The sequence below is a fragment of the Coniophora puteana genome (genome assembly GCF_000271625.1).
Source record: "Coniophora puteana RWD-64-598 SS2 unplaced genomic scaffold CONPUscaffold_2, whole genome shotgun sequence".
NCBI lineage: Eukaryota > Fungi > Basidiomycota > Agaricomycetes > Boletales > Coniophoraceae > Coniophora > Coniophora puteana.
The window spans coordinates 2,052,600-2,080,385 of NW_006913054.1; the positions used below are offsets into that span (position 1 = coordinate 2,052,600).

At 45.4% G+C, this 27,786-nt stretch overlaps 8 protein-coding genes across 8 annotated transcripts; 4 read left to right on the top strand and 4 right to left on the bottom strand.

Annotated features, from left to right (window-relative positions):
• The first annotated feature begins 224 nt into the window (after positions 1-224).
• CONPUDRAFT_141934 (AAA-domain-containing protein) lies at positions 225-3,326 on the top strand. The gene is made up of 12 exons (XM_007766641.1): positions 225-412; positions 465-538; positions 574-901; positions 961-1,163; positions 1,218-1,402; positions 1,453-1,609; positions 1,655-1,812; positions 1,870-2,042; positions 2,096-2,325; positions 2,377-2,758; positions 2,822-3,045; positions 3,098-3,326. The coding sequence occupies exons 2-12, from the start codon at positions 523-525 to the stop codon at positions 3,298-3,300; spliced, it is 2,259 nt and encodes a 752-aa protein (XP_007764831.1). The 5' UTR covers positions 225-412; positions 465-522; the 3' UTR covers positions 3,301-3,326.
• A 2,162-nt stretch (positions 3,327-5,488) lies between these two features.
• Positions 5,489-5,653, bottom strand: CONPUDRAFT_23190 (uncharacterized protein; the record flags this gene model as incomplete). The annotated part of the gene is made up of 1 exon (XM_007765766.1): positions 5,489-5,653. A coding segment is annotated over one exon (165 nt), but the record flags the coding sequence as incomplete, so codon positions are not given.
• Positions 5,654-5,841: 188 nt separating this feature from the next.
• Positions 5,842-6,148, bottom strand: CONPUDRAFT_150124 (uncharacterized protein; the record flags this gene model as incomplete). The annotated part of the gene is made up of 3 exons (XM_007766642.1): positions 5,842-5,946; positions 5,999-6,087; positions 6,139-6,148. 3 exons carry the CDS (start codon positions 6,146-6,148, stop codon positions 5,842-5,844), a joined length of 204 nt encoding a protein of 67 aa, XP_007764832.1.
• A 1,414-nt stretch (positions 6,149-7,562) lies between these two features.
• Positions 7,563-7,895, bottom strand: CONPUDRAFT_42418 (uncharacterized protein; the record flags this gene model as incomplete). Its single annotated transcript, XM_007765790.1, has 2 exons — positions 7,563-7,634; positions 7,683-7,895. Coding segments are annotated over 2 exons (285 nt in total), but the record flags the coding sequence as incomplete, so codon positions are not given.
• Positions 7,896-10,744: 2,849 nt separating this feature from the next.
• Positions 10,745-11,065, top strand: CONPUDRAFT_49031 (uncharacterized protein; the record flags this gene model as incomplete). The annotated part of the gene is made up of 1 exon (XM_007765933.1): positions 10,745-11,065. The coding sequence occupies one exon, from the start codon at positions 10,745-10,747 to the stop codon at positions 11,063-11,065; it is 321 nt and encodes a 106-aa protein (XP_007764123.1).
• A 1,428-nt stretch (positions 11,066-12,493) lies between these two features.
• On the top strand, positions 12,494-16,159 carry CONPUDRAFT_70145 (uncharacterized protein; the record flags this gene model as incomplete). The annotated part of the gene is made up of 11 exons (XM_007765983.1): positions 12,494-12,523; positions 12,565-12,738; positions 12,787-13,316; positions 13,499-13,611; positions 13,816-14,250; positions 14,281-14,832; positions 14,887-15,057; positions 15,090-15,106; positions 15,189-15,669; positions 15,719-15,915; positions 16,124-16,159. The coding sequence occupies 11 exons, from the start codon at positions 12,494-12,496 to the stop codon at positions 16,157-16,159; spliced, it is 2,736 nt and encodes a 911-aa protein (XP_007764173.1).
• A 1,485-nt stretch (positions 16,160-17,644) lies between these two features.
• CONPUDRAFT_70146 (uncharacterized protein) lies at positions 17,645-19,262 on the top strand (the record flags this gene model as incomplete). The annotated part of the gene is made up of 3 exons (XM_007765984.1): positions 17,645-18,174; positions 18,450-18,740; positions 18,842-19,262. The coding sequence occupies 3 exons, from the start codon at positions 17,645-17,647 to the stop codon at positions 19,260-19,262; spliced, it is 1,242 nt and encodes a 413-aa protein (XP_007764174.1).
• Positions 19,263-22,100: 2,838 nt separating this feature from the next.
• Positions 22,101-23,974, bottom strand: CONPUDRAFT_70147 (uncharacterized protein; the record flags this gene model as incomplete). Its single annotated transcript, XM_007765985.1, has 9 exons — positions 22,101-22,206; positions 22,255-22,430; positions 22,483-22,532; positions 22,734-22,846; positions 23,068-23,268; positions 23,324-23,345; positions 23,403-23,512; positions 23,563-23,670; positions 23,928-23,974. 9 exons carry the CDS (start codon positions 23,972-23,974, stop codon positions 22,101-22,103), a joined length of 933 nt encoding a protein of 310 aa, XP_007764175.1.
• Between the last annotated feature and the right edge of the window lie 3,812 nt (positions 23,975-27,786).

A 27,786-nucleotide genomic window follows, 5' to 3' on the forward strand; every position in this document is an offset into this window, starting at 1 on the left:
CAAGTATATCCCAACTTACACTGGTCACACAGTTTCCGACGCACGGAGTCGAGAGTTCTCATACAAACTTCTGTCAACCCAGCCCGCCGTGCAAGGCTATATTCAGCAGAACTACACTGAGCTTTTCCTCGTCCCACCACCAGACTCAGGCGAACAAAACACTCCACACTCTTCCGATGATGCGCCACTCCCTATCTCGACCTCCCTTGAAATCAGTGAAGACTTTCTCTTCAAATCTGTCTCGTCCTCGGGCCCAAATACGTCCCAGGTCCTGGATGCACAGGAAACCCATCTCGGCTTTTCTATCCCGGTCACATCGCTTTCCAGTCCAGTTGACATTGTTGAGGATGAGCATTCTGTCTATTTGGCGACTGCCGATCTCAACGCCGCAGGCATTCTGAACGGAGATTGGGCAAGTTTCTTTTTACACGATATGTTATCTTTCACTCTAAGCTCGCAGGCAGGTCATTATTCAATCATCTCATTCCGGTAATCGGCGCGTTGTGCGAGTTGTTGCTCGTGATGATGTTGCATCTCCGTGAGTTCGCTAGTTGTATTGTCAGCCAAACTCAGACATGTCTAGTGGGGCGGCAAAATCTTCACCAATACTCTTACATAACTTGACGGGCTTGGATTCTGACATCCTGGTCCTGCGCCAGAACTTTGCTCAGGATCACAGCATTCCTCTGGCAGCTGGCATCACCTTGGCTCGTATCTCATCTGGTGTTTCTGCATCGCGCCGATTTGAAGCATCTTATCTTCGAGCTCTACACAGTTACTTCGGGCGCTCAAAGAGACTGATCGCACGTCATGATGTCATAGCAGTTCCTTTAAATACTGATGTTTCGTTATACATGCCGGACGATGCACGCGCCACTGCCGATGCGGAGGCACAGACGGGGTAAGCAGTGATGGTAATGGCTTTCGGCTGGCTGTGTTCATCAAAGAGTGCTTTCTTAGATCATACTTACCACTTGCGTCTCGACCCAACGACCTCGTGTTCTTTATTGTTCGTGAGGTTACAGTGGAACCTCGATCGTCGCGAAGTGCCCAAAACCATGATAGTGATTATGGCTACTGGATAGATCCTGCGGTGACACGTATCTCTGAGGTTGGGGCGGAGGAGCGTCGTATCCCAGATGTTTTGGACTATCTTGGTACAGGTGGGTAACCTTGTGGTTGTGAGGTGGCGCGGTGACGAATGAACCGGTCAACAGGACATCTTGCTTCTGAAGTCAATACCATCTATTGTCAGATCCTGCAGTTTGCGAACGCGTCTACAGCCGGGGGATCGACAGATTTCGGTCTCGACTTCTCAATACTGCTCAAGGGTGCCCGAGGAATTGGTAAATTCTCTATTGTCGCCAAGGTCGCTCAACACCTCGGTCTCCATCTTTTTGAGGTATGCTACGTCCCGTTTGAGGCGTTGCTTGCATGTACTAACAACTTTAGATCAACTGTTTCGATGTTGTCGCCGATAGCGATGTCAATGCCGACGCAATGCTTCGATTCCGCTTGGACACGGCGCTTGCCTCGGCCCCTTGCATCATTGCACTAAGACATGTCGACGCCCTTATTCGCTCAACGACGCCTTTGGAGACTGCCAAAGGTATGTATTGCCTCGAAAACCCTTAATCGTGGGCTCAACCTTTAGAATCCGAAATGTCGATGATGATACTTGAGTACATTGACAAGTTCAAGGACAAGTGGGTCTCCACGGGTAGCCCAGTTATTGTCATCGCCACGGTCGCCGAACACGCTCGAGTCCCTCCTGAAGTTGCCCGGTGCTTCAAGCAGGAGCTCACGATCAAGGTCGGCATGAAGGCATCCCCTTGTCTTTGTCGCACGACCTGTTAACACCACCTATAGGCCCCTGATGAAGTCGAGCGTTTGAACATTCTGACTCCGCTCATGACTGGAGTCTCCTCTAAAGATGTCTCACTCCAAGATATTGCGACGCAATCTGCTGCTCTGGTTGCATCGGACTTGAATGATATACTGTCTCGAGCACAGACCTCACTTAAGAAACGGATACTTGACCAGTCAGTTTCTTGTGATGGCTTCGTTGATTCGTAGTACTCACACCATGAAGCAGGGGCTCGGTGTCGTTTGATTCATATTTAACCGCCAGTGGCGACGACTTCCATCGTGCACTACAAAACGTCAGGTCCTTCTATTCGCAGAGCATAGGCGCACCAAAGATACCGAACGTCTCGTGGGATGATATCGGCGGTCTTGCTCAAACGAGGAACGACATCCTGGATACCGTTCAGCTTCCTCTAGACCACCCAGAGCTGTTTGCCGGTGGTCTGAAGAAACGATCAGGTGAGTTACTGAGCGAGTGATAACTCCCTTATGTATTGAGGTTCCGCCCAGGAATCTTGCTTTTCGGGCCTCCCGGGACAGGCAAAACACTTCTAGCCAAGGCAGTCGCTACGACATGTTCACTGAACTTTTTCTCCGTGAAAGGCCCGGAGCTTCTCAACATGTACATTGGAGAATCCGAAGCGAACGTTCGACGCCTCTTCCAGAGGGCAAGAGACGCAAAGCCCTGTGTGATCTTCTTCGATGAACTGGACTCCGTCGCCCCCAAACGAGGCAATCAAGGCGACTCCGGTGGCGTTATGGACCGCATTGTCAGCCAGCTCCTCGCTGAGCTCGACGGTATATCTAGTACAGATGGTAGTGCCGACGTTTTTGTCATAGGGGCGACAAATAGGCCTGATTTGCTGGATCCTGCTTTGCTGCGACCGGGAAGGTACGTTTTCACGCGAAAGCTGCTGAGTTTAACAATCAAATCAACGACTCAATATGACTGTAGATTCGATCGTATGCTCTATCTCGGAGTCAGCAAATCCCATGAAGATCAGGCAGATATTCTACGTGCGCTCACCAGAAAGTTCAAGCTTGATACTGCACTGGATCTGGATTCACTGGCTACACGTTGTCCGATGAATTATACGGGCGCCGACTTCTATGCGTTATGTTCAGACGCCATGCTTAATGCTATGTCAAGGAAGGTCGATGAACTTGACACTAGGCTAGGTGAGAAGTCTAGGTGTTATATCTTCTATCAGGTTATGCTAATACTGCACAGCCGGGTTAAATGGGTCAAACAATGGTACTGCACCAACCTCATTGGCTTCCTTCTTAACAGAGGTTGCCAAACCAGAAGAGTTGGATGTTCTTGTCTCTGAGTCTGACTTTGAGCTGGCCATGAGGGATTTAATACCTAGTGTCAGCCAATCGGAAATGGAACACTACCATGTTGTTCAAAGACAGTTCTCTCAGAATGTATAGTAGATAGTTGAACTACTGTTATCCCCTGCCAGAAGAGACAGCCAAATTTCCGTAAGTCCTGGAATATTTTCCTCGCAGGCCCATCCTGTAAAATAAGGTTTGAAGCATCCCCGTGACCCAAGCTAATACTGAAAAAATCCACAAAGTGCCAAAGTGGACGGATTCCCTACTATACGAGCATCAGTTGATTTTAGAACCTGGGACCAACCACCGTCAGACTGTACAGTCTGCGTGGGAGCCGATACCGGTAATAAGCCCATATCAGGCAGGGCATTGGCAGTAGCCAAGCCATAAAAGGAAAATCAGGGTGTCATTGCCGAGCCGGATTTGCTGATACGGCGGCTATAAAATTATAGTGAGCCTCGAGAGGACACTCTGTCATCGGTGCAAAATATTGAGAGCTTGTGCCTTCTGGTTGCACCCAGTTTTGTTTCAGTGGGGGCGGAAGGTGTTAGCTGAATATATGATTACTCTTTTGTACACAACCTGAGGTTACTTCACAGCTGGTTATTAACCCAAGCTCAATTTTTTTTTCAAAAGAGCCCATTTTCTGTCTTTTGAGCCATGTTACTTCATTTCTAGACATCCCCTTGCCAATCCAATGCAGGATGATATGGAATGGCATGGGATCATAATTATCATGAATTTAGTTTGAGAGTTTTGAGGGGGAAACGGCCACAAAAGACAGTTGTACATCCTGACAGTGGTGTACATTCTCACGGGGGATGACAGTACTTCTAATGCACATACACTTGAGTGAATCATATGGCAATGCAAGAGAAATGGGTTCTAATCCAGGAAAAGTTTTATCAGGAAAAAGGGTTTGGCCAATTGGTGAATGATGGTGGGGTATTGAGAAAAAATGGTGTTTGGCCTATCTGGCATATGGCACAGGTCTAGACTCAAACCCAAGGACATGGGGACTTTAGGATCTTCAGTGCAAGACATTCAGTGGGATTTGGTGGGTAGTGTATTACATAATTGAAAATCAAAAGCTTGTGATAAAGTTGTGTCACATTCACCATCACTGAGCACTCAGCCACCCTAGTACTCCAAGTCTGAGATGAGCAACATCATTGCCACAGATAGCTATTGTCTGTCTGGGGGCCGGTTGTCTATGGCATCATAATTCCAGCCAACAAGATTCCATGTATGAGATGGGCCAGGTCATTGGCCACAGATAGGTTTTTATCAGTATAAACTTCAACCACATCAGGAAAATGTCTGGTGGCTACTGGCAGCTACTGGCAGTGACTTGTGTCAATATGGCCAAGGTAGCTGGTGCTGCAAAGGACCAAGGTTGCCACCCTCCAACTTTATTGACACGTGTTGCACTGGTGGCTGTGACAGTGTGCAATGGAACTTACTGCTACTATTGGCTTGCAGAGCGCAATAGCCACAGACTGGTTCACCCAAAATCAGTTGAATAAAAAAATAAACATACTGCATTATGTTGACCACAAGTTCCCAGTGGTGTGGGAAGTTGGGGTTTAAAGCCACCTTCCATAACACTATGTCCCTCAATTAGGTTCCTGAGGGCCATTGAGGATAGGACATTGTTCCCAGGTTAGTCCAGTGTCCCAGGTTCTCATTATAGTGTTGTTCTTGGCTTGGCTTTGGGCAGCTTTTGGCTTGACCAGATCCCAAGCCAGGCCAATGCTATTGGCTTTTGGCTTGGCCCTGGCTTGGCCTGGCTCAGGCCATTGGCTTACATAGTGCATATCGATTTTCTTACTTCTGATATACTATACTTTGACTAGTCTTCAATTTATTATGCATAGATTAAGTTTAAACAGTCCAAAAGTTATAAACAAGCCAGGAAACTAAAGCTGAGACTTATAGCTATTGAACACGCAATCATTTATGAATTTGTGTTTTGTAATGGCAAAGATATTGGACACTGAAGCTATGTTATAGATTCTCACTTCAGCAGTGGCACAATTAGTTCTGCAGCAAGTAATTTGATTAGAGGACAAAACCCACTAGGTCAGCAGTACAAAAACCTCTTTAAATACCATCTAGGCTACTCGTTCTTGCTCTCAGAGTCAGTAGCACAAAGGTCACCACTCTCTGTTTCTAACAAAGCAGTATCCCACTCCTCCTCACCTTCTCCCTCATCTTTCAATGCCTCTTGCTCCTCCTCAGCCTCTTCAGCCACCCAGAGGAGTAAGTCACTCCTAATAGCACATCTCAGCACCTGAAGTGCCTCAACAATGTCCCCCTTAAAATGATTGCACCACTTGCTGATAGTTATTCCCCCAGATGAAAATGCACACTCACTAGACACAGAAAAAATCATAACAGACAAATAGTCATGAGCTATTGCAGCCCAAGTGGGGTACTGCTCTGCATGGCGCTATAAGGACAGTCAGAATTCAATGACAGATGTTTATAAGAGTAAGACTTACTGCTCACCACTGAATTATAGTCATGCCACTTGGCAGATCATGTTTAACATCCAAGTAGCTGTGATACTCAATCTGCCATTGTGAGGATATACTGTGAGAGAAAAGCGAGGTAGAGTCTTCTTCTTCATCATCTTCACTGTTGCTGAGGGGTATAAGACAGTTCTGAGATCTTCTTGGTGTTAGAATTGCTAGAGGACAGGTCCCTGGTGCTCCTGGCAGAACAGAAGTAGTCCTGAAACTGATAATCAATCAGTAAAGATAACAATCACTGTTTATTGCCAGACACAAACCACAGACTCAATTTCTTCTTTTAAACCATCCTGCAGGACTTCTGGCCAGTAATTCTTGAAGTATGCTAGCTTCTGGTTTGGAACAAGCACTGTAAAAAATCAGATAAAACATCTGTAGGCATTATCACCCTTTGACTCACCCATGGCCATTAATAGACATCTGATTTGGTTGTCTTCTGGTAATACTTGTCAATCTTCTTGCAGGCCTTGGAGAGAGCAGAAGAGAAAGAAGCATAATCATCTTGCTGCATTCTAGCTTCCCAGGTTCTGTAGAGTTTTTCAAGTGCAGGAATAGCAAGGTGGAGAGTGAATTCACTTTCAGAGGAAAATGCATGCTGTGCAGATTCAGCATACTAAATGTGTGAATATAGCATTAGTTAAGTTGCATAGAACACTTAGAGACACTTCACCCACCTTCAGAAGTGATAGAAATAAAGCCACACACTTCCACTCTGTGTCAGTAGGCATGAGAGACTGTAGCTGCTCCTTTTTCTGCTTGTTCTGCTCTTGGAGAACTAGCTGAGACACAAAATTATCCACATGCTAGAAGTACTCAAGCAAGTGTCATGTCTAGGCAGTTAATGGACTCTACCCATAGTTTTATTTGTCTCTGCTCTGTGGAGCATCTTATAGGTTGAAGACCAGCAAACTTTCATGTCAATCAGCAGTTGCTGAGTTTGAGATTCTGGTACTTTCATGTTGATCTGGACAGTCTTGAACAGCTCTTTCCTCTTAGAAGAGGAGCACTCCTACAAAGGTGTTAGTCAGGTAATTGTAGTGGCAACTAATCTTGAGATCACCTTCACAGAAATTAGCCTTACTAGACCAATTTCATCTAGAGTCTTGTCCTCAGTCAACAGAGCTGACTTTGCTAGCTCAGCAGGATTGGTGGGATCAAAAAAGGAGCTTTGCTATAGGTAGAGATTAAATCCTGAGTAGCAAGATTAATTACATGGGCCAAACAGTTAATAAATTGAATAGAAATTGAGCACAAATGGGCATGAATAGTTTACTGAGTGAAGCTCACCTGATACACCTAGAGGAAACATCAAATTGCTTTCCTGTCTTCTTCTCATAGTATAGCTTGAATTCTTCAAGCATAGAGTTGTTGTTTGTAGCATTATCACAGGTGACATGTTCCACCTATTAAAAGAGGGTGTCAGCTATAGTATCAGAGAGATATAGATAAACTACTTGCCTTGTGAGTAATACCAAGATGCTCTGTAACTTTAAACAATGCCTGGCCCAGCCTTTTCCCAGTATGTGCAGCATTAAGATGAGTAAATCCCAAGAGAGCACTGTGTAGTTGCCAAGAACCATCTTCATGCTCTTCAATCCAATGCCCAGTGGTAGCAAAGTAACTGTCAGTGTTGCTGGCCACCCAACCATCACAGGGTATGTTAACAGTTCCTTTGACTTTGCTGCTCTATAATGTGACACTTAATTCATGATATTCATCAGATTAAAGCCTAAGACTTGCTAATAAGTGTTTTTTCAGGTTTAGCAAGGTCTCTTTGAGGGTATTGATGATCTCTGAGCATGTAGCTTTTCTTCCTGGAATTGATACACCAGCTGTAGCACTGGCTGCAACATCAATCATCTCCTTGAACTTTGGATGCTCCAGAGCTCGAAGTGGCTGACACTAAGTGTGAGACTTGAAGTAGTGCAATTATAAAACAAATACCTGGTCAGTTGCAATCATCCACTTAATGGCAGCCTGTTTGAAGTGTTTATCAGAGTATTTAACAACCACAACACACACTCTGAGATGTCCATCAAGCTGAGACTGTTTTTGAACCAGTATACCATCTTCTTTGGCTTGAGCTTTGGCTTGCCTCACCTTGATGTCCTTCTCAAGCATAGAGTCAAAGTTATTTGACTTGCACCATTTGTAGTAGGCATCCTAAGCAAAGCTAAGCACCATAGCCTGATTAAAGAAAGTAACAATAGCTTACAGAGTAATCAGCTGCAGCATGTCTTCTCAAGGTAGTGACATAGTTTATCAGGTGTTTTCTAAAGGCAAATAAGCAACTATAATAACTGGAATGGTCTCAGTTACAACTCCTAAACTGTTTAGGTTTTCCTTGATCAACTTCAGAAAAGGTAGCACCAAAAAAGTGTCCATGTCCCTAGACTTAGGCAGCTTCTGATCTGTAGAAGTCTCTGAAAGTGCCTTAACATTAATATCTTGAAGGAGACCATCTGCATCAGTGGCATCATAAGCCAAAAACAAGTTATAGCTGAGGATACATCTTCTAATCTAGGGTCAGTAACAACTCTGAAACATCAGGTAGATTAAATACAATGTATTGTCCTTCTTTTTCTTTTTGTTCTGAGATGTCTTGGGCTGAGGAATAGTCAGAATTGAGCTGCCTGAAATGTCTTGATCATCTACATCCCCAGTAAAACTTGATGTATTCTTCATAGTACTATGAGATTGCTTTCTGAGTGTTTCTAAAGTTTGCATCAGAAGATTGGCCTTTGCTTGAAGCATTGGCAACAAAATCAATGGGTAGCTTTGTATGAGATAGTATCTGAGACTAACCTCTTAGCATTCTGAAGAGTGTCCCTATGCTGGGCTACTCCTGATCAGCAATATTGTTCTTGTCTTTGAGTTTTTCAGAGGGCCCTGTGTTACGCTTGGGGCACTCCATGGCAGAAAAAGAGGTATTAGCTCCCTCAGACATAAAACTGACTTCATACCATTGAATCAGAAAAGCGACCAAGAACTGAGAGAAACACACCTATAACAGCATGGTTAGAGTATCAGGAATAATAAAGCAAGGAAATTAGAACATACACCTGTATTATTGGAATTTTGTAGCAGTTGAGAAGCTCTAAACATAGCAGTTAGGACACCAGTGTTAACAAGAGGACAGTCTTACTTAGGTCTGCAGCTTAAAAGCAAAGTCCTGAGGTCTCATGCTTATGATCTGAACCTTTTAAATAGTCCAGGAGTAGCTGAGGCTCACATAATTCTCCTTAGCATCAGAGAATATCATGGAACAAGCAGGAACTTTATTACCAAGGATCTGAGTCAGATATAAGGATGCTTGGTAAGACCTGAGTAATGCAGGATTAAAAAGCGTTCTGATGTCATGTTTCATGACAGGATTAGCCTGCTTACTCACATTTGATTTATATTCACTGGTGTAAGCTCAAAGATGAGCCAGATAGTATCATACCTAGATCTAGGAGGCAGCACACTTTTGATTGAAAATTTCCCACAGTTAGTAAAGGTGTCATACATTTAAATAATAATTGCTAAGCTATGGGGACTACTGTTATTATAATAAAGCCCTGGCCTATCGGCTTGGCTTTGGCCTGGTACTGGCTTTGGCCTGGCTTGACTTGGCCTGAATCAAGGGGTAACCAATATTCAAATATTGTATATAGGGTAGGGAGGGAGGGTGCTGGGGGTTGGCCTTACCGAGTTTCTGACCCACCTCAGTATCTCCTGGAATAGTCACATGTTAGACCTTAAATAGACATATAGCCCCTATTGTTGTAGCCTAGACCTGTCTTATAACAACCAATAATTACACTACAATACCAGACCAAGTAAAATAGAGGCAAATTGTGACCAACAGCTTGCCGATGGCGACACCGATGATCTTGGAGGCTGCTCCGACTGTGACAAGGGCTGTGTGTTAGTAGTGAGATAACAGACATGGCAAAGAAGTCCAAGAAGGTACACACCATGGTCTATGACCAGGCATTAGGTACTCAATATTCCGGTTAATAGTCAAAGAGCAATAATAGCACCCAGGGCAACAGCAAGGGGCCCAAGCTGACTGACTTGTCAACAATGGAGTGCCCAGAGTGCCACCAGCAAATTACTGTGGGCAAGGCTGGACAAGCCAACCTCAATCAGCACAAAGGAGGCAAGCAATGTAGGGCCACAAAAAAGAAGTGAGAAGAGGAGGAGGAGAAAGCAAAGCTGAAGAAACGTACCTTCCTTGACCTGTTTGTCAAGTGTGCCCCTTGCACTGATGCCCCCTCTCCACCTCCTCCAGCCCCCTCAACCTCAGTTACCAGGCCTACATCCACTGCAGCCCCACCTCCACCAGCCTTGTCAACCTCCTCTCCCCCTGCAGCTGAGTCGACCATGTCAGGAGGGCCACTGCTGCTAGCTGGACTTTGCAACACCATTCAGCACATGTCCCACAATGTCCCAGTTGCGACAGACATGGATGAGATGTACAAGTACATTCAGCTGACGGCCAATTACCAGGGGAAGGATCCAGATGAGGCCTGGGAGGATGGCAATCAAGTTTTGAATTGATTGGTTGGGTATGGTCGGTCGGAGGATAGCATCCAAGACATTGTGCGACAAGGGGCTGGTGGGGTCGAGGCAGTCACAGACTTCATTGAGCTGCTGCATGTATCAAAAAATGTTGGTGCAGCCCTGCTTGAAAACAAGGTCAAATGCCTGACAAAGGCGATTGCATTGTTGTGAGTCCAATCATGTATCTGCTATGGATGGTGGCTTACTGGTGTAGTGGGTGAGTGCTGGTAGCCACACCTGAGTGATCAACGTGATAGGTGCATGAGCCACCTACATTGCCCTTCAACACCAAGAAATACAGATGTGATGGATATATGTTACCTGTGCCTCCCGACAAGGGTGCCGCCCTCATGCTTTACCCATTTTCCCTGCACTCTAAATTCACGGTCCCATAGGTGGTGCACATCTATGGCACGCATGTTTGGCTGACGTTGACGCAGTGTTCTTGGGTGTTAAAGATGGAGGGGACGTGTTTGGCTTGTGAGGGGCTGGTAAAGGACCCACAGCTTGTCAGCATCCTTAGACGGATAGACAAGGGTGTGCATGAGAACGCACCTCATGCTTATCAACCCCTTGCAGGCCTACATGTAATCATCCAACGGAAAATGAAGCAGGTCCAGGCGCTGCGCCTCGGCAAGATCAACACCGCAAAAAGTCTTGCCCAGGGGACCACGGTGCTGGACAACTACAAAAGGTTTGTGGTTGCTGCAGCACACAGCGACCTCTCTCGGCTTGACACCCTCTTCCGTGTCTGCATAAAAAACTGTATGTCATGCTAAACAAGGCCGTTCAATGCTTGTATAAACCCAAGGGTTATACGCAGAAAGAAAAGTTATGTGCGCTCGTGTTTCTTCGGGTTGCCAGCAGAAGGGCCTCGACATATACCATAGGTCTGCAGATGCACCCGCTGTTAGCACCACCCGATGATTCTCTGTCAACAAGCCACTCCATGTGTCCACCAGGACACCTACTGAAGAGGAGATCCAAGTCAACATCAGGAACTCGTTCAGGGACGATAGTACATTTTGACTTACCAAGCCCAAGCCTTCAACAAAGGCAACTGTCACTGCAAAAATTTCACCATAACTTGTGCCCATTTACTTTAAATAACTGGCCCGGTTAGTTAAAATAACTTTATCATAACTTGCCAGGATTTATCCGGGTGTGGATACACATTGTATTTTAAATAACATTTGACAGGTTATGGTAAAGGTGGGACACGCAGTTTTGACAGTTATCTTGTATTGTAGTTTCTCACGGCTGTCAGCCATGTCATTGCTCATCTGTTTATTTTAAATAAAATGGAGTTAACATAAATGCGGATAAACTCCGCATTTGGATGGCAACAATCAAAGTCTGGCCCATGATTGTCAGAAACCAGACAATGACCCGGCAATGACTAATCATATGCCGGTCAATGCCAGGTCAATGGCCAATCAATGCCAGGTCAATGGCCAATCATTTGCCAGCCATTTGCTAGTCAATGGCGGGTTAATGGCGGGTTAATGGCCAATCAATGGCTGGTCATCAAATTTTTATGTGCAATAAAAAACCACTTATTCACTCTAAATGATCAGACTAATTACCAGCTATTGGTGATAAAAGGAAGGGAGTACTATGGGACTTTAGGATTCATATTGTTTGTGAAGTGAGGGGTTAAAAGCATATTTCTCTAACTAAATAATAACTTTCTATTTGGCCATTAACCCGCCATTGACTGGCAAATGACTGGCAAATGATTGGCCATTGATTGGCCATTGACCTGGCATTGATTGGCCATTGACCTGGCATTGATTGGCCATTGACCTGGCATTGACCGGCATATGATTAGTCATTGCCGGGTCATTGTCTGGTTTCTGACAATCATGGGCCAGACTTTGATTGTTGCCATCCAAATGCGGAGTTTATCCGCATTTATGTTAACTCCATTTTATTTAAAATAAACAGATGAGCAATGACATGGCTGACAGCCGTGAGAAACTACAATACAAGATAACTGTCAAAACTGCGTGTCCCACCTTCACCATAACCTGTCAAATGTTATTTAAAATACAATGTGTATCCACACCCGGATAAATCCTGGCAAGTTATGATAAAGTTATTTTAACTAACCGGGCCAGTTATTTAAAGTAAATGGGCACAAGTTATGGTGAAATTTTTGCAGTGTGTGGAGGATATAGACAAGGATGAAGAGAGCAGCGTCAATGATGGCAACGGAGACAATGGCAGCATCGGTGGTAATGGGAAGGAGGCCAGTGGGGTCCTGGGTTACCAGTAGATTTTGGATGAGATCAAGGTGGAGCCACAACCGCGATGGGATGTAGAGACCAACAAGATCATTGGCATTGCACATGAGGATGCTGACAAGATTGGGCTGGCGCTATTGTCCATTGAGGAGGTGAACGTGCTTTGCAAGGCGGTGAAGGATGGGACAGTGAGGCTAGCAGTTGAGGTGGGAAGTCTTTTGCATTTAGTATGAACAGTTCTCACAGGTATTTAGGCAACCGTGGCAGCCATTGGGCTTCTAAAAGGCAATGCCTGTTCATACACCGCCTGCCCTATTTTCATCTCAGGCACGTGCAAGACTGAAGATGCGGTTACTCACACGGAGCTCATTCAAACAATAATCAATGCCTGCAACACTGAGTCTTCGAATATACCTGGTCAATTATATAGCATTGCTTCAGACAGCGAGGTGCGACATGGCGCTTTGCTGGCAATACTCATGTACAAAAAACAACTATTCTCTTTGTTGGACATCTACAAGTACATTGGTCCATTGCAACTCCTGAACAAGCTTGTGGGCAACAGCAATGTCACATCAAACAAGGACCCACGGCACACATTTAAGCATTGTTGTATGGCGATCATCTGCAAGAAGGGTATTGCTATCTTTAGTTTTGTCGTCTCATCAGACACAATCAGTGGGCACTTGCATTCTGAAGGCCTTGCACTGGACACAGCACATTTGTGGCTGAACCCCAACAACAAACAAGATGTCAGCCTTGCCCTAAACCTGCTCCAGGTGGTGTGAGCGCTTCCTGAGGTGGCACCAAAAGTACGTGTTACTGTGGCCGTGGCACAGAAGCATATCTAGATTCTCGGTAACCTCCTAATGCCCATCATCACTCCCTGGATTGAGCCACTATGTCCCTTTGTGAACAACTGGTTCACCTCAGTGCAGCCTCCCATGTTCTCTACCTCTTGTGCAGTCATCCCAAAGGTGGCTCTAACTTCATGTCCAAAGTTCTCTATCAAGATCATCAAATAATGATCAAGAACGTGTTCTTCTGCATTGCAAAAGCCAAAGTTGACAAGCTATGTGGTTGGTTTTACAACATTTTGCTAGGCACCGACCTTCTGAAAGTCTGTTTTGGCATCTATCGCACCATGATCAGCAGTGATGCCAATGCGGACTGCCTCCAGCTTGCCTTACACATTGTCCATGTGACAGAGATGGCCCAGATTCTTGCCAAGTACCCACATTGGGATTGGGACCCTTGCTGAATGAAGCTGCTAACCACGACAGCCATAGGCGAAGAGCTCTCTTCAAAAGATGATCATATTAACCCTGTGTCTTGGCTTGGTGACGTGAACCTCAAGGGTGTCCTTCCTGTCACTGCATGGAATGAAGGCCGGAGTGTCATTGAGAAGGCATACACCGATTACTTGGCTCGCAAGTGTTTTGCTTGTTTGGAGACTTCAAATGGTAACTTCTTGGTCCCCAATGGTCGGCAGCTCCTTGGCCAACTGGACCCTGACAACCTGGAGACCGTGGATCCAGAACTTGGTGAAGATGACACTGAGCCAGACGCCGAGCCAATCCCTCTTACCCTCAACATCTCATTTGATGACTTAGACATCAAGGATCATATTGCCATAGAGGAAGGGGACCGTCAGGTCTCATCATTTACTTCCTACCTCAAGATTGAAGGGAAACATGTTTACAAGGCACAAGCCCTTCGTCAGATGTTTTGACATATGTGCTCTCCAGGCTCCACAGATCAATTGGGCCGAGTTGCTGGCCTCACATGTTTCACCATGACCTCGGACTCTGATACCAGCATTGTTAGCATGTTGTCCGTTTTTGGCAGAGACCACTTGTTCATTGGCGAGCCTCTGTCAACATTGGTCCAATCAGACTCATGTCTCTTTCTCGCGCTGGTGGAAATCACGTCCATTCAGTACCAAGGGGTTAGACTGCACAAGATACCAGCTAGTGCACTGCTTGCGGAAAGTATGATGATTACCTCACAGATACTTGCACTCCATGAGCGGTCGCTTGAAGCCACCGGCGAGACTGGCAAAGATTGGGAGTGGACTGGTCTCATGGGAAAGACCCTCAAAGTGGCGCCTGGCCATATTTTCCATGAAGTCAACCTGACTATGTCTATGGAAGTGCCCTTTTGCAATGTCTTCTACTTTGCCACTGTTGATCTCCAGTCCCTCACTACCACCCTCCACAACCACATCTCTGAGTCACTGAGTCCCTTCTCCCGCCTTCCCTCTATTGCAGCAACTGTTGCCTACCTGTACCGATCTCAAGGTAGGCACACTGCAAGGTGTCACTAATGATCCTCAACCACTGAATGTGTTGCAGGCCATGCTGCATTTGCATGTGATATTGGCAGCAAGACGGAATCGTATGCCAAGGCCGACAATGTCGACTTCTGCAACCACTGCTGGCCTGTGTTCAAACTTGACCACAGCAATGGCCCTCACCTGCTCAAACATATGGGCAGCCATATCTTATGTGACAACTTGCTTGATGGTACGGAGGAACAGTGCAGTTTTTGTGTACAGGCAGTGAGGGTATCCCGGTGCGTAGCCTACCTTCGAAGGAATAAGGGAGCACTGGGCAACCTGCAGATCGACATGACTCAGTCAACGTGTCCAAACCAGGTTGCATTCAACTACCAAATGGCAGCAACAGCTGGCAACTCAACACCTTGCACCAACGTGCCCATGCCATGCTCTACCTGTGCAGCTACTTGGCCAGCTGAAGTTGTCAAGCTGGTGGTCTGGCACTACTCAATGGTGGCCTACATCCATACTCAGCATGTGACCTCCTCTCTCGCCCCTCCACTCCTCACTTCTTTCCAGATCTCCAAGGATGAGTGCGGCATGGTGCACAAGCTCATCCAGAGCAAGGGATTTGCCAAGGCTCAGCGCTCACGCAAGGTATATCAAGCTCCCAAGCTCCGTGTGTCCGATGCCCACTGTGCCTCTCAAATCACAATGCTAGCGGAGGAATTGGAGGAAGCGGAGGATGATGCAGAAGTGCCAGTGGACCCAGAGGCAGGTGACAATAATTGTCTGCCAATGCCTGTTGTTGACAACAAGACAGGTGCGCCAGTTGACAATGCAACTGCTGACATGCTTGGTAAGTCAATTTGCAGTGCTGCAGTAGACCCGTCTAACTAATTGCTTAGGTGAAGATGATGGGACAGCACTGGACGGCCCCAAGTTTGTCGACAACACTGTTGTCTCTCATGCTGGCAGGAAGAGTTGCAAACATGACATTGGTGCCCTGCTACGGGTATGCAAATATGACATGGAGATCACGCAGAAGGAGAAGGACAATGGTGTTGCCATCAAGTGCAGTGATTCGTACTGCGACACAAAATGGGTATGCCGTATGCTATGTTTTTGAAGTGTCTACTAATACTTGCAAAGTTTCGCCTCTTTTGTATGGAACCTGATCACATACCTTCCGGGTGGAGGTGCCCTAGCCATTCACATGGTACGAAGGGTAGGAAACATGGGCGTCACGTGTAGCAGCGAGGTATGCTTGGTTTTTCTTTATGTTTTCCTTGTCTATGTGCTCAATGGCTCAGGATAGGGGCCACTTGGTAGTATTATTATGTAGATAAAATATAGATTAACCAAATTGGGAACATCTTGGCTAGATTTACCCAATATGGAAGGAGGGGGGAGGGGGGAGTGACTGTTGAGTTCCTTTACTGAAAATTTGGACCTACTTTGCAACTTTAGAATTGTTGTGAAGATGACCAAGGCCCCTATTATTTTCTTTCTTTTCTCTGTCCTTCTCTGTCTCCTTTCCACACTTAGAGCCAGGTCCGCACACCTCCGGTCATCTCCGCATGCCTTCGGACACCTCCGGACCCTCCGAAGATTTTGGAGTTTGCTCCACGTCTGGAGTTACCTCGGACCTCTTATGTTTCTCTTCAAGCATTACTCCCGACAACATTCGGACTTTGTGCAGACCATGCGGATGCTTGACAGCAGCGCTGTACTACCCCCGTGACAGCAGATGGTTATCAGTAGCATAATCAGGATCCAAAGATTGCCGGAGTTGTTTATATACTGAGCGTTTCACATCCTAGTCCCCCATCTCGACCTCTTGGTCATTGGGACTAGGTGCACATTCACTTTGTAGTAGATAGGATGCTTTATTGACTTGGTCATTGGAACTAGTGCTTTCGTGCTCACCGCCGGCACTTGTTGAGATCCTCCATCACCTAGCCTTGTGGTTTTGGCCACTTGTACGCCCACGCTTCTATGCTCCTATGCTCCGCTCCATTCCGCCTACCTCCAACCTCCTCCAAAGTTTCGGAGCTATTTAGGAGTTTAGAGTGTCACCCCTGTTGTGTCCACAACAAGAATACTGGTTACCCCTTGGCCTGAATCCTGGCCTGGCTTGGCTTGGCTTTGGCTTTTAGGCCAGGCCAAGAACAACACTAGTTCTCAGTCTTATGATGCACACATGGGTCCTGGCTCGGGAACTGGATTTAGCTTTAGAGTACATGTGTGGACCACCAGCATGGCTCAGAGCTGATGCACGTCATGTTCAGTTTGTCTTTAACAGATCAGCAAGCACACTGCATCCCTCTTCTTGCCCTCCCCACAGAAAGGTGAATCCTTTCAGCAGCATTAATAATCATTGCATCTCATTTCTGCTGACATTTGCCTTGTGTCTGGCACATGCTTGTTCCCTGCAACTTGCTTTGCAGCAGCCTTGTGTTCACCTGGCCTCCTTGCATTCTCTTTGTCTATTCCTAATGCACTGAAGCTGGGCTCTCTGAATCACATAAAAGGTTTTGCAGGAGAGCAAGCAGAGGGGTGAGAGCATGAGAAAATAAGTGAACTGAGGTGTCAAGACAATGACTAGTAGATTTTACATACAGAAGTAAACTACAGGTATCAAGTACAGACAGTGGCTGATGTACTATGTAGTTAGATGGAATCTTGCAATGTAATCACATGACAGTGCCTTGCATGCATCACTTACAACAAAAGGTATGTCTGCTCATCCAGTTTTTAGCAGAGTCACTTGCTTGCTAATATCTTTCATACTCATCACTTAATTGATCTTTGCCCCCTTGTTTTCCACCACGATGCTCTATTGCCCTGAATTTGCAGCTGCAATCCAGGTTCCAGAGGAGCCTCAAAGTTTTATCATCACCTCAGGTCACCCACTCTTCATCCTCATCCACATAACCTTGCCCATTCTCGCCACCTCATCTCTCACAAATGAAAAAGCCCTCTCCTGTCAGCCCCATCAGACCACCCCCTTTGATTATCACTCCGTTCCCATTGCCGGGTCTGCACACCACCTTGACAAGGCCACACTCCAACTGTACTGGGAGTATGGCTTTTGCAGCCTTCAAATTGAGTTCCATGGTGCCAAGATCTTTACACTGCTGTGGCTTGCTGTCTGGTGGTACAACTTTGTTCATGCAGGGAAAGCTAAGGGGAGGTGGGTGAGCACATGGGATTGGGCAACCACAAACATCCTCTCTCAGCTGTTCTCCTCAAATTTTGCCCACATTCCACCTGCCATCAAGAGGTTCTTCAGGACAACTGGGTGGGGTTTGCATGTTGGTGGCATCCAAGTTGCTGATTTGGCTGACCTCTTCTCCAATAGGTATCTCCCTGGTTCCCTCCTCAACCATATTCTCAACATGATCCATGATTGGTCTTTTTATTTCCCCAGGTCTTGGATAACTCCTTATATTTCAGATCCTTTTTGTTCCACCCATCTCCCTTACAATCTCATAGAACCTCTTTGACACCCCATGCACCAGCAATCTCACACACATCTCCCATGTCACTGCCCACTTACTTGCCAAGGAGTTTGAAGACATTGTCTACACTTTGCACAATAATTGCCTTGACCACTACATAGTTGCCCTGTTCAAGGCTCAAACGGGGGTGCTCTCAATTGGCAACTCTCTTGATGCACAGCCCCAGGGAGGTCATCTCATTTTCCACCATCAATGGCTTTCACTGCTTCACTGAGAAGCTTGGTGTTCCCCTTCAAGCTTGCATCAAGGTATTCAACCACTCCCTCCAAGACAACAGTTTCTTGTGTGGAGTTGTTATGCTCAACACAATTGAGCAGGCACCTTTGCAGATGTATGTCCGTGGTTGCCAGACACCAAGGTCTTTGAACATGTCGAGTATGGGCTGTTCTTTGCCCAACATCATTCTGTAAGTTAATTTTATTACTCAGATCATTTTCAGCAGCATCTGACGTTGAATTAGTTGGATCTGAGCATGCCAGAATCTGCCCTTTGTGCTTGATTTGACAGGAACCGCCACAGGGGTGCTCCTTCCCTCCTGGTTGCCCCTGCTTTTGCTCTTTCTTCTCTTGCATCTCCTGCCCCTGCCCCTGCCCCTTTGTTCTTTGTATCTCCTGTCCCTGCCAGCACTCCTGCTGCATCTCTGGCCTCTACACCTTTTCACATCAACAACATCAATGATATCCCCAATTTCACCAACATTGCCATGGACATTGATGTCAGCATCAACCTTGATGATGATGATGACATGCCATCATTAATGACACACTCTAACTTGTCAGACTCGGACTCAGGCAGCGACTATGACAATGATGATCATCCCTGCTCTATCAAACCACTCGTTTCTCATGAGATCTTTATATCTCTCTTGCAAACCCAGCTCAACATGTTCTTCCCAGCACTTACTTACACGCAGGCTGAGGCTGATTGAGTGAGAAGTTCCTCAACATTGTTGGGTGTCTTCTGTGCAGTGCAGGTGGAAAGCCAATAAACCTAGTGCAAAACATTGAAGAGAAATCAATGAACAAAAGTATTGGAGTAAATGAAGTGTCTGCCATTAGATGAGATCACCTGGAAGAGTTTGGAGTGCAATGGGTGATCTTAGCAATCATGAAGACATGAATGGAGGTAATGACAAGGAGAACACTGGCAGATCAAAGGTGCTAGAGGTTATGAATGATCTTATTGATGAGATTGGGGTAGGCATCCTTTAGATAGTATAAAAACAGAATTAATTAGCTTGTTACAACTGGAATGTAGTAGAATCTATGCACCAAGACTCTATGGCCAGTTACAAATCCCTGAAGGCAATTGCCTAATTCTACATGCCCAAGGATATAGCTCTGCTAGCAAGAGTGACTTATTAGGCATTCACTTGATCCACCACCCAAGAACCTGATGAGTAAGGAAGTTAAACTGCTGGAAATTGATACAGCAGAGGTAGGCAACAATTGCCTTGGGGGACCAGTTACCACTAACAGCACAAGCAGCATTGTTGATCTTGTTGGACTTTTCTAAATGGGAATTATAATGCTGCTTTGCAGCTCCACATTATCATAGATTTTAATGCCACTAGAATGCCGTGATAATATTGCTAGGGCAAGCCAACGGCACTCGTTCATTGCGCTAACCAATTGAAACTCATTTTAATACCATTGGATTGCAGTTGACAACTGGTTAATAATGCTCCAAGCCCCCCATTACAATGTGTGAAAATGAGCACTTCATTACAATGTGCTAGAATTCAAAATTTTGCACCTGAGATTTTTCTGACACTGCTAGAACACCACAGGGTGCATCCAGTTAGATCACCTTGTGATTGTTGTTTCGTGTGTGTGTTTGCATTCTCAAGGGTCCTGTTGGTGTGATAGCCTTTTGAAGAGATGGAAAGGCTGCGTGTCCTCAGCAGATGTGAGTGTGAGGGATGCTGAGAAAGGTGATGAATGCAGGGGTGACTCAGTGGTGGTTGATGAAAAGGAAAAGGGTGGTATGGATGATGTAGGAAGTCAAGTCAAAGAGGGAGGTGGGGTAGGGATGACTTAGTTGCAGCCTGATAACTTGTTAGATCAGTGTACAATCAAGATCTGGTACACAATGCACCTTTCTAGTCTGCACTCACCTTCAATATGTTCTTTTTCTCAACAGCCCCTTCTCTCACTTTGAATTCATTTTAACAGCACTGTTGAGGCAGGCTGCACATTCTGCATGCTTGCACAAATCTTCTTGATCAGCAAGCCAATTGGGTCATGAGATCTATGAAATGTTCCTTTGGCTAGCCCTCTTCTTTTGCAATGTTGACAATTGTCATCCCAAGCTGGTCATCAATTTTGATCAGACCCAAGTTGTCATGGCCAACCACTCTGCCCAGATGTCCAACAAACAGGGCATGTGGCAAGTGAATGTCATTGGAAAAGAGGAGAAGTGGGCCTTTACAGCTGTTGTAGGTGCAACAGCATTGTATACTGCCTTCCCTGTCCAGCTCATTTACAAAGGGACTACCAAGTGCGCTCTGCCCTCTCCCAAGGCTTGTGAGATAGACAAGGCTTCCATGCTTGGTTTTGACTTTTCATGGAACAAGAACAGCTACTGGTCAAATCAGGAGATGATGGTGCTCTATCTTGAATGCATTGTTGTCTCATACTTCCTCACACAGAAAAAATAGCTCAGGTACCCAACTGATCAGGATTGTGTTATCATCCTTAATTGCTGGTTGGTTCACCAAAGCCTGACTTTCTGGACTGTAATCTGCAACCACTGGTTGTGGGTTCATTTTTTTTTTGAATTCCTGGTGGCATGATTGGCATCTTTTAAGCCATTGATGTTGTCCTTCAACATGCTTTCAAGCTGGCCATCAAGAAGGCCCAGCTCCAAAACACAGTCAATGAAGTTTTTCTCCAACTCAGGTTCAGCTCTAATGCCACCAATCTCAAGTTCAATACTTCAGATTGGCACTCTGTGTGATCAATCTGTTGCATGGACATAGCTGGTTGGAAGTCTATTAATGAGCCCAAGCTTGTTTGCAAGGTGCACTTTTCCAGCTGTGTTTTCTCTCTCTCTTTCTTTTACTGGTTTCTGACACATTCTACACAAGCATTTGCTTATTGCCTGATAAAAAGTGGGCATAGCCTTGCCTTTGACTTTCTGACCAGCCCACTGGCTTGTTAACTCCTTCAAGAGTTTTCCCGCTTTGACTCATCTCTATGGGGTCAGATTTCAGCTGACAATTTCAACACCACTGATTGTCAGCCTCAAGAAGATCACATGGCTGCTTCTTTGACTCAGGCCCCTTTCCCCAAAGAGGACAACTTCAACAATGACTTGTGACAGGAACATGGCAATTTCATGCACCACATTCTCATCCTTGACTCCATCATGGTTGCAGAGAACACTGACACTGGCCTGCAATTGGTGGATGGCATTAACATGGACCTCAATACTGTTGAGGTGCTGGAAACCAGGGATCACAGCCAGGAAAAGCAGCAACAAGTAGCAAAAAATAAGTATGACCACTTCTTAGGTTATTAGTGTACTTGCACATCCTGTAGTAGCTTTAATTCCATCAAATCCCATCACTTTTGTATTCTACCAACTGTCCCATATATAAATTTCCAGAGGTCCCAACAAGTGGGACTGTCCCATTATACAAGTTCTGTTTCCAGTCCCATGGAACATGGAATGGGAACTTGTCAATATAATACAGTATATTTGATTGATACACTAGTTAGACTTGTACTGATACTGTAGAGGCATAGTAGTCAAGGTAACAAATCTAATTTTGATCAAAATCACTGTTTAGCTCAATGACAGCATGAGAGATCATTGCGTCAAACATGGAGATAGCAGCAACAGCCCACTGCTCAACTCCAGAGTGATCCCTGAAAGCCAATTAGCAAGGAGCCTATATACAAGAGACATGCACTTACAGTCCATTATGGTAGATCCAGTGTTGGAGTTTCCCCATAACATCAAGCTGCAAACCCTCCTGCTTGAAATAGTTGAGGTCATTGAGGAAAGTCTTGTAAACAGGTTTATAAGCAGGTTCTGTGAAGTGGACAGTGGTCCTCTTGCTGGTGTGCCACTTATTGATTGTGCAGTTGATCTATTAATGGTTACTTAGGAGCGCAGTTGGATCTATGACAAAAATAACTCACTGCAGCCATAATAAGAGCCACCACAACCTTGGAAAACAGCTTGAAGAAATCTGCGTGCTGAATGCCATTGTTATTATGACATTGAAAGAAGACCTCATTGATAAGCATCTGAACAGTGGGTGAGGAGTAAATACATCTGCACAAGTACCAGCCCTGATAATCAAAATCACAGCTTTAAAATATGATATAGAGAAAAGTACTCGTACAATAGATCCAGGAGGTTTCTTCTTTGAGTTGCAAGGCCAGCTCACAATTCTTCTCCCTTGCCTCAGATTTGGAACCAGACTTGAACTTGAATACATGAGCAACAACATGGTGGGCCTTGGTCTTGATCTTGCCACAAAGGTGGCCAAACTTCTGAGATCTAAGATGCAACAACATCAGCAACCATATAACTATTGAGACAACAACCTTACCAGCTAATGAATCTCTGGAGTCATGGCTAAGGTCTGGCCAGTTGCATTATTTGCATGGGCTGGGGCATGTACAGGCAATGACTCAAGCTGTAAGTTGTTCAGATATGTGTTTGTGGTAAAGGCAAACATGGGAATGAACTGCTGTGTGATTACAGTGACTTGGTGTTACATCTTAGAGTAGTTGTTGATCTTGGGTTGCATGTGATTGCTGGCTCTGTGATTCTTGATGGGTGCATCTGTATCACTATCAGAGCAGCTGTCATCCTTGTTGTTGTCAGTGTCCATGTTGGTGTCCATGTTGGTGTTGGTGTCTGGTGTATCAGCATCCATATCCATGTCAGTGGGATGGCTGTTCCTGTTGGAGTTATTGCTGTTGTTAATTGTATGAGTGACAGCTGGGGTTCATGTAAATGGCCTTGTCAGACCTTTCCCACAGTGCAGGAGAGTCTAGACAAAAAGTTAGTACAAAGCAGCATTAATAATGAAACAATGGATGAGCCATACCTTGGCGCACAAGGGGCAGAAACACAGATCTGGCAGCATGAGGAACATGTAGTAGGAGCCATGGACTGGTGGTTATTGCCCACCATGGTCTCAACCCTAGTAGCAGTAAACTGTGAAGGATGATGAGATCTCATGTGTACACTCAGCTAAGACAGCTCACTGTGGTATCAATGAGTGTGGGCCCAGTAGTGTAGTCTGCATTGCTGGCACCATTGGTGGCAAACTGGCAGCTCCACCATTATGTGTATTACCAATTGTGCTGTGCGTGCTGGAGTTTAGAAAATATTAGAAAAGTTAATATGGATGACAATGGGGCAAACAGTAAAAATACCACATCTGGCAGCACAATACTCAGTGGCCTGCTTGACTTGCTGCTTGTGGCGCTTTTGTTTCACACATAGAGCTGTAAGGCATGATTCCTTGGTATGCTTGTCTTTGGTGGCCTCAAAATCATTTTCTGGTTATTGTGAGCGGTCAGTAACAGCCAAAACAACAAGGATGAGTCTCACTTTTATTTTTGCAAACCTTCTCTGACTGGCAACATTCACAACCAGTAGATCTGGCCTTAACATTAACAGGGTAGGAGCAAGAGGAGCAAGAGGAATGGGAGGAGTGCAAGCAGGGTGCCATCAGGGTTGATTGATAAGAGGTGATGGTAATAGGAGCTGGTAAGATATGAATTAGAGAACAATTGGTGAGGAAAAATGGATGGGTACTCCTCTTTATACACTGGAGGAAACATGGGCTGACCTCAAGCTTAAGTACTTTTGGCTATCTGAAATCAACAAAAACTCACAGCGCAATGAACAGAACCACGTTGTGTCACAACATGTTGCGGTGTGAACTGAAGTTCATAGTGGTAAGAGGGCCCTTGGTCAGACCTTCATTCCACTTTATAACTGTCAGTCATTCTCCACCATTGACTCGGTGTGGATAGCTGATGATTCTCTCTCTGATACAATCATTATGCCCAATACATTAGGCTCCAACCATTTTCCTCTTCTGTGTATGATACATATTGCTTGGACAAGGACATTTAAACATCAACTCATACCAAACTTGGACGAGAATGCTGCTTTCTACAAGGATGTAGCAGAGTTCCTACAGCAGCCCCATAGCTTCCAGACACGTCAAGACCTGGACAGGTTCTCAACAGACCTCCACCACACTGCAACTGCTGCCTGTGAAGCCAGAGCAAAGGCAGTCCACCTTTACTGCATATCCAAGCCCTGGTGGAATGAGGTATGTTGTTCTGCCATGCAGCAACTACATGAACATCTGGGCCCTGACTCACACCAAACCCTCAACCACACCATCTCACAAAAATAAAGTTCTTTGACAATGTCATCCAAGAAGCAGCTGGAAAGATGTGTCCTTGGGATGTAGTGGGCTGGACCAAAGATCATCAGCCTTCATCTTGTCTTTCTATTATTTTTAACAAGATTCCTGTTACTGATGAGGTGGAACTCGCTGAGTTCACAAAATACCAATTTTTTACCCCCAGATACACACCACCTGACTTTTCAGTGGTTGAGCTTCTCCCTGCAAGTGAGGAGCACCCCTTTCTGGATATCATGCCATCCAAACTCAGGTGTATTCTGGGCTCTAAGTCTGGATGCACAGCACCAGGGCCTAACTACATTACATGGTCACACCTCAAATCCTTTTTTATGTTGACACCATAGCATCTACATTGACTAGTTTATTTAACAAGTGCATTGTGTGGGCCCATTGGCCGGATGACCTCAAAAACTCCATCTGTGTCATCATTTCAAAAGCCAACAAATCTAATTACAATACATTCAAATCATTCCATCCCATCTGCCTCCTTTCATGTGTTGGTAAACTAATGGAAAAAACCTTAGCAGATTGCATACAGCAAAAGTGCAGCACATTTGATCTACTCCACCCCTTCTAATTTGGCAACGTCATAGGTTGGGGCACCTAGGTGCTGGCATGATTCTACTACATCATCTTCTTGCTGCCTGCTCTAAAGGGTAGACATTTTTGATTATTAACATGGGCAATTCTTCCCATCTGTTCCTCCCTCCCTCCTTGTTTACATCATGCATTGTTGTGGGTTCAATAAACACATTACCCTCTTCATTCAATCCTACTTATCAAACATATCTACCACATTCCAATGGAATGGTCAATTCACTGCTAATATTCCCACAGAAGTGGGACTGGCCCAAGGCTCTGCTTTAGCACTGGTTCTATCTGTCATTGCAGTCACACCTGCTCTGTATGGTCTGTCTGAAGCACCCAAAGAATTCAATGCACTCAGTGGCTCCATGTCCACTGTCTCCACCTATGTCAATGATGTTGGATTTGCATATTCCTCCTCTAATGTCAACTTACAACAACATGCCATCAATATTGTCTTCAACGGCTTTTCTCATCTCCTCCACTGCTGCAGATATAGACTCCAAGCTGAGAAGACAGAGTACAGTGTATACCCCCCTTGTTTATTTGTTGACCCTCTGCCAATGTTAACCTTTATAGACCCCATTGAAAACACAGTTATTGTACTATCACCATTACCAGTGCAGCAATACCTGGGTTATTATTTTGACACTAAGCTGACATTCAAAAAACACGTCAGGTGATACACCAATAAAGGACTCTCAATGGTCTGAGCATTTCCACTCCTAGGAACTCTGTGTGCAGGTTATCACCACAGCACAAGCGTACACTTTACTTGTCTTGCATCTTCCCTGTCATCACATATGGACTGCACATGCTGGTGACAGTGAAATCCACTCATCACAAACTCTTCCTTGCTCCCATCCAATGTGTGCAAAACGAAGCAGGAAAGTGGATAATAGGCACATTCCATACTACTCCTATTAGAGGATGTAAATTGCTAGCAAACCTGGTCCCAATTGACCTTTGCATCAAGCAAATTTTCAACTGGTGGTACGTAGCTGAACCTATTTTCTCCCCTTTTGACCCCAATTCTCAAAAATTCTGTACATACTCAACATTATTTACTACCACTATACATGCCCTTCCCAAACCCCCTGTGCTGTTGGTGCCACCACCCAACGGCTACATGATTGACCCCTGGTCATGTTTCCACCCAGGGACTGCCCCAGGTTTTCAGGTCTGTGACATCCTTGAGTCACAAATCCACTATCACACAGCCCACCCTCGCAAAGGGCCAGATAAATGGGATGCATGGGTCAAATCATTCCAACAGGAGCTTGACCACCACAAGACCACACAAGATGCCATTGTCTTCATTGACAGCTCTCATACTGATGACAGATTGGGTGCTGGTTTTTGTGTTGACCAGGGCAACAGCAATGGACACGCACATTCAGCCGGGTGACCCTGGCCATGACTTCCTTGCCAGTGGACAATCTACCATTGAGAGCAAACAAAGAGGACTTCTTGTCTGCTGATAGATGGCACTTTTTGGTGACTCTGCATCATTTGTGCCAGATGTGTGCATTTCATGAGCCCTACCAGCAGTTGTTGGTCGTGATGCTGTGAGACGGGAGATTTAGAGCCAGCACGGTATGAGATTGCACCAGTGGAAATGTGGGGTCCAACATAATGATAATCTGTGGGCACAACTTGTTGAAAGTATGAGTAGTGTTTCACCCTTTTACAACTTCTATTGGTGTATACCAGGGAGTCTACAAGTAAACACCACCATTCTATTGCTATATTGGTGCTCAATGTGTGTATGCATTTAAGCACCTCTTACGTACTCATGACTCATCATGGCCCACTGCTGTCACACCAGGCCACGTGGACTTGTAGCTAGACATCCATGCTATGTGTGGGTTAGGACTGGCTCGTTACAATTACGGTAGTAGATTTGCACGCTCCATGTATACTATATATATGAGTCACTACTACGAATACATTTCTTAGTCTCTCTTACTTGAACGACTACCATTGTCACTTGCAACCAACCTCTATCAAGGTTTACTCAAGTCTTCAACAACTATTCTGGTGAGTACACACCTTCATAGGCATTCCAGCTTTACTTGTGTATTGTGTCTTCAACACAACTGAATGAGTGCCCATCCAACTGAAAAAAGAAGTCTGCTCTTCAAATTCATGCACATAGTTGATTTCATGGGCAGATGCATTAGCCCAATACTCTTTTCTGGTAACGGTAAAAAAGATCTCAAATACTCAGAGAAATCCAGGAGACTAAGCCAACTGCCTGAGCAGAAAACAGTTCAGCCTGAGGGTGGTGTCTTTGCCAACCAACATGGGATGTTTATATAAGGAAATCACACAAAATCCCAACACACTCGTGTCTCATCGGCCTCAGGCTATGTCCCAGGATACCTCCCATTGCTCAGCTTATATTCACCACAATACCACACTGTTTGCACCAAAAAAACTATGAGGGAAGCTAATA